The sequence below is a fragment of the Austrofundulus limnaeus genome, unplaced genomic scaffold, assembly GCF_001266775.1.
Source record: "Austrofundulus limnaeus strain Quisiro unplaced genomic scaffold, Austrofundulus_limnaeus-1.0 Scaffold961, whole genome shotgun sequence".
Taxonomy (NCBI): Eukaryota; Metazoa; Chordata; class Actinopteri; order Cyprinodontiformes; family Rivulidae; genus Austrofundulus; species Austrofundulus limnaeus.
The window spans coordinates 19,370-25,614 of NW_013953363.1; the positions used below are offsets into that span (position 1 = coordinate 19,370).

Sequence of the window (6,245 nt, forward strand, 5' to 3'; positions counted from 1 at the left end):
CAGCAGACTGACTGCTGGTAAAATATACGACAGGTCTTGACCACTCGTGAATTTTGTTCATATCTGAAAAAAACCTTAGAATATGAAAACATTGGTGAATGCCACAAATTCTCCTAAATCACTCGTACGCACAACTTAAGAACAAACCTGTGCGTACGAACGGTTCTTGCATGAGGCCCATTGTTTTTGTGGGAAATATAAAATATATTTGTGACTGTATATCTTAGTGTTTTTCAACCCTGGTCCTCAAAGCACAATATCCTGCATGTTTTAGATGTTTCCCTGCTTCAACACAACTGATTTCAACTGATAACTGATTAACTGCATTCATCTGAATCAGGTGTTAAAGCAGGAAACTTCTAGCTAGGCTGGTAAAAACCAGACCCTTGTCCTTCACTGGAGCAGTGAAGGGAAACTAGAATTGAGCGGAACTGCGTAGGAAGGCAAGGGCCAGGCTAGGAAACTTCTAAAACATGTAGGAGTGTGTGCCTTGAGGACCAGTGTTGGGAAACACTCGTACGTATGCGTGTACTGTTGTAGTAGGTTTAACACTGGTCAAAAATGTTAAAGTTATTATGATGAACGAAGAATAAGTCATTGAGGTTGACAACGTCTGCAGGAAGGGGAGAACAAGGAGGCTTAACTTATATATTTAATTAATACATTTTTTTTCTTTATTCTTGCATGAGGCCATACCATACCATACCATACCATACCATACCATACCAAACCATACCCCTTTTATATATAAAGCACTTTAAACAGCACAAGGCCAACCAAAGAAATGTACAATAGACAGATACAACAGCACTTAGTCAAAAACTCAAAATACAGATAAAAATATGGAGCATTTATATTTACCGTACACATTGAACAGAGTTATGATACACGGTGAGGTTTTGCACCATCTTACTCTGACTCAAAGGCAAGGGAGTAGTAGTGTGTTTTTAAGCGAGACGTGAAGACAGAGAGAGGCCCATTGTGTGTGTGATTTTGGATTTATGTGTAGAATTCTGAGAGCATGAAGCATGCTTTCAGAAAATGTACATAAATAATCCAAAATAAAACTTTAATAAGAACTAGACATGGGTTTTTACGATGTAAAAACGTGTGCATTGCCATGTAGCATATCATTGCAACATGGTTTTGCCTGCAGCAGTGGACTTGCGGAATGAACTGTGACCAAGTTCAAATGTGTTTTCTATACCAATTTGTGCCTGTCAAGTCACCAGGTGTTTGTAATTATGGTAATTGTGTAACAATATGAAGTTTGTAGTGATTTTTTGTTAAAGTTGCTGTAGCTGGGTTTTGAACCCAGATCTCCCACATGAAAGCCCATAGAGTTAACCATGAGACCAGTGGAGCTGTGGCAGATGGTACTGCCAAGGGTTGTTTGTATGTGTGCAGAAAGAGGCCACATTGCCAATGCAGTTGTTGACACAGAACTGCATGATATTACAACAATAGAGTAATATTAGGACAAGATTTTAGTAAAACATCAAAATACAATTATATTAGTATTGTAATCACTGAACTACTGAGTTTAAATATTATTAAACTATGGTTCAGTACTGAGTATATATAGCAAGGGACAGTATTGGACCAATACAAGGCTCCATTGACTGGCATTATATGATTTTAAACATTAATATTTCAAAAACTATAAGTTGTACAGGCACCAAAAGGCATAGCCATCATTTGGCACAGGAGCTTTACAGATATAAATTATAATGGCAGCTCTAGGACAAAGTATGCAGGAGGAGAAGCATGCCAAAGTGGAGATGACTTGGATGAGAAACAAATCACAATAGTGATTTCATCAGTGATACTGATGAAAATGTTCTTTAGGAACAGAGTAGAGAAGAGTCAATTAACCAAAGACTGTATATATCACACAACACTTCTATCTTTGTCCTAAAGAAGTGTGATTTTTTTCCTCATTCAGACTCTGACTCCACTCCAAATGGTAAAAAGTGTTTCAGCTGTGTAGGACAAGACTGCAACAGAACCCTGAACTGTGAAGGGAATGAGGACCACTGCATCAAAGCAACAAGTAAGAGACCCTCTTCTTCCTTTGTGCTCCATAACCTTATTAAGTTTTGAGATTCAAATACCATACAAGTTATTTATAGAATAATGGAATGTAATTTATTTTTGTTTTCTCAGTGAATGTGGGAGGAAATAGTCAGACCATGAAGGGCTGCGCCTCTGAGCTGGTATGCTCAGATAAACTATCTACTGTGCTGAATCAGTTCAAAGGACTAGAACTGAACTCTGGAATAGAATGTTGCCAGGGTGACTACTGTAACAGTGCCATCAAGACAAGTGCTAGTCTGCCGCTGCTGCTGGTGCCGCTCAGTTATGTGGTTTGGTTTTATTAACAGATGGAAACAGCAGCATCACTGCAAAGTAAGTCATACTATCTCAGCAGTTTCATTCAGCAAAGGTCAAACCATTTTGTATTCAGGRCATTTCTAAACCAAAACATTTTTAATTATGACCACTAGAAAATGTGTTGATGTTATTGCTGAAACGTGAAWTAAAACAGTTTCAAAACAAAGATGTACATTGTTGATCACTACACCACCTAGTGGATCGTTTTACAAACTTCCCATCAGTGTTTTATTTTTTAGATAATTTTTCAGCTTTTATGGAAATCACATTAAAGCAACTGTGAAAGTCATAAATTTATTTTTGGAATTTGACTGAAAGGATGAGATACAACTTTCAAACAATTAAACCCAAAGATGAACACATCATCCTGATCTCTCAGCTGGAGAACTGCAGCATTTAAGGCACCAGATTGGTTCAGGTCTTACTTGACAGGAGACTGTTTCCTTCTTAACCCCTCTCACATGTGGAGTTCCTCATGGATCCATTTTTGGGCCACCTATATTTCATGAAGGAACTCAACAAACCAACCATGGAGGTTTGGTTTGTGCATTCTCTTGGTTTCATTTTGGACATTTCAAACGATACAAGATGTTGGTGCCCATCTATAACCAGATTTTAGTTTCTTAATCAGCTTTTGACATTCCTGCTTCCTGCTCTTCTGTTTTCATTCTTTGGTCCTCATTAACCCGTGTTTTGATTTCTTCTGTGGCACGTTTACTCGTTGGTACAATCCCCCACCCCCTTAAAGGAAGCCCTTTGATCCCCGAGTCTCTCCAGAAAGAGGATAGTTACACGGAGGTTGCACTTGCCTTTGTTAATGTCCTTCAGGGATTTGAAACCTTTGTACATAGAACTAGAGATTTTGCAACTCAAATGAAGTTTCAACAAGCAAGCATCATTTCAAATAAAAGCTCCACACAGCCACAGGGGCTGGTTTTGGCATTTCCTCTGCCATAATGGAAGTGGTGGTGGGGGATTGGCTGCTCCAGCTCCAACCTGGAGGATGAGTGAGACTGAACTCTGCTACCCGGTGGCTGATCAGGAGTACTGCACCGCCACATCCAGCTGCTTCTCCGTGCCAACTAGGGGTGTAAGAAAATATCGATACACTGAAATATCGCAATATTTCATTTCCCGATACTGTCGATATTCTAAAGCCCTGTATCGATTTTTTATTAAGGTTTAAAATGTCAACTTTCCTGCCAACCGTTCATTTTTATGTTGTAGTTCAGCCTCTGACCACTAGTTGGCAGCACTGAGCCAGACATTTGGCTCCTCTACCACTTGAGCTCCAGAGAGTAAGGGTAGCATTAGCATTGTAAGTAGACATTAGCTTTTCTTTTTTTTTCAGTAAGAGGTTTTTATTTAATAGAATTTTTGGACAAAAAAATCGCAATATATTGCCTTGCTTACAGTATCGCAATATATCGGGATATATTGTATCGTGACCCCTCTGTTATATGTATCGTATCGCCAAATTTTTTTCATCAAAACTATAGGAAAAGAACAAAGTAAACAACTTATCATTAGTTATTGTGACTGTGACAGAAAGTAGTCTTATACTGAGGTGAATGTTTGTCAGTTAGATATGTTTTTATTTGTTTTGTCAATACTATTATAATTATTCTTAGTATTATTCAAAGGTTTTGAATTATTATTTGAAACACAGTTGTCACCTCTCCCCTCCCTCCTTACTTGAACTGTGCTGCTCCGTTTGGGCTGCCGATGGCGACAAAAAAAAAAAAAAGAAAGAAAACAAACTGTTTTGCATTAAAAGGGTAAGTGATGAGGTTGTTTTTCTTTTCTTTTTTTTGCACCAAAACTTCTTGATCTCACACGTTCAGCCATGCTGACTGTTCTTCCTAATGACAAAATTTAATTTTTGTCCATTTTTTTCTTTCCTTTGACAGATTTAATAAAACTGTAGATTAATGGAGCCTGGGCTGTGGATGTGTGGCTTTAAAGTTTTATAATTTAGCTTGGACTTTATGAGAGGTGAAGTTAGAAACAGAAATGAGAATTAGGCAGAGTGAACATAGATTTGCCTTTATTTCTGTTGTTACTACTGATTTACCAAAGTTTAAACCCAAAGGTCAGGTAAGTGTACCATCAGTGGAGTGGAAAATACATTTAAATCAGGGGTGGGCAATCCTGGTCCTGGAGGGCCGCAGCCCTACATGTTTTATGTTTTTCCTGCTCCAACACACCTGATTCAGTCACTGATTTACCTTCTAAGTTCTGCAGTATGGAGGACCGACACTGACATAAATATAAATAAAAGCAGAAATATATGAATGAACCACTAAATAAATAAATACACTTAAAATGCACCAATTCAATTAAAAAAGAACTTCTCATGTTTTGTAATTTAATTCTCATTTAATTGATATTTTAACACAATTCAAATTTGACTGTTTTTTAAATATATATTTTTCAGTTTCCCTTTTTACTTGTACATACTTTGGTCTCTTAAATGTTTAGATTGAAATATTTTTATAGTTTTGTCCCACAAGTCTTTTTTATTTCGATGTGTTGCAGGCGTGTGCTGCCTCAGTTTAGCTTAAAGTTTAAAGTTTAGTTAAAAACAAAGGCACGGGTAACTTTTTCTCCTTGCCTTTGTTTTAAACTAAACTTTAAAGACTTGTGGGAAAAATATAAAAATAATTAAGTATAAATATTTAAGAGACACAAATGCATGTAGAAGTTAAAGGAAAAACAAAAAAAATATGTATTTTAAAAAAACATTCAAATTTAAATTATGTGTTAAAATATATAGACTAATTTATACTAACCTGGAAAAATAAATATTAAAGTCATTTCAAACCAAAAAACATGAGATAAAGTTCTCCTTTGCTATTTTAATTGGTACATTTTAAATGTATTTATTTAGTGGTTCATATAATTATGCTTTTATTTCTAATGATGTCAGTGTTGGTCCTCCGTACTGCAGAAGCCTGATAATCATCTGTTCAGTCATATCAGGTGTGTTGGAGCAGAGAAACAGGTGAAACATGCAGGGCTGCGGACCTCCAGGACCAGGACTGACCACCCCTGATTTAAATCATTAATAAATTAAAAATAAACAATGGTAAAAGACAACTAGAAAATAAAATGAGACATGAAGTTCCTGCACTGTTTTTATTTTAAAAATCATTTCGTATATCCTCTGATCCTATAAGCAGTTCAGAAGGTGCTTCTTGTACTGATTCTGCTGCGGTGAGTGTTCAGCTAAAACAAGTGAAATGTTTCCACTGTCCGACGATTAAAACTCAAGTGAAAGTGATGAAACCTAAAATAAAAACACGATGAGGTATTTAAGGTCTCAGCGCAGCTGAAATGTAAAGAGGAAAAACAATCCTGTGATCTACAGAGGAAAAAGTGCCTCACAGTCCTGCAAAGCCAAACTCACTAAAGAGACATTCCAAACATTTTAAAACTGGGTTCTGTTCAAACTTTTGGAGGAATTATCTCACATGTTGAAGATCTTTGAATGACTGGAGAAAGGTTCAATAACTGATGAACTAAAGGCTAGTCTGAAGTTTACTGATGCCGTTTTACAACAAATCAGTCTCAACCACTTTTAGAAGACTTTGTCCTTTACATAAATATTCTATAGTTATCTGTAGGTGCAAACAGCAGCAGCTAGCTGTAGCACGTCCTGGCAGAATGGGAAACTTCAGTATCATATCTGTCACAATAAAACCAGACTTCAGCATTACTCTACAGTTATTCCTATGGGGTGCCGTTTGTAACGTCACACAGTCAAAAATTACCACCAATATTTTTGTTTTATTTAGACTTTTATAAGAAAAAAAGAACAGATTTATTTTTCAAAGTCAGTTTTTCACCAT

At 36.6% G+C, this 6,245-nt stretch overlaps 2 protein-coding genes across 2 annotated transcripts in view; one reads left to right on the forward strand and one right to left on the reverse strand.

Moving 5' to 3' along the window:
- LOC106533527 (ly6/PLAUR domain-containing protein 8) overlaps nt 1–2,560 on the forward strand; it is a 9,232-nt gene extending 6,672 nt beyond the window's left edge. Inside the window, exons 5-6 of the mRNA XM_014029869.1 lie at nt 1,946–2,053; nt 2,167–2,560. Of these exons, the coding sequence (XP_013885323.1) occupies nt 1,946–2,053; nt 2,167–2,381 (323 nt within the window). The 3' untranslated portion in view covers nt 2,382–2,560. The remainder of the gene's footprint in view (nt 1–1,945; nt 2,054–2,166) is intronic.
- Nucleotides 2,561–5,673: 3,113 nt separating this feature from the next.
- LOC106533528 (uncharacterized aarF domain-containing protein kinase 2) overlaps nt 5,674–6,245 on the reverse strand; it is a gene marked incomplete at its 5' end in the record, with an annotated part of 12,351 nt that continues 11,779 nt past the window's right edge. The window contains 1 exon segment of the mRNA XM_014029870.1: nt 5,674–5,683.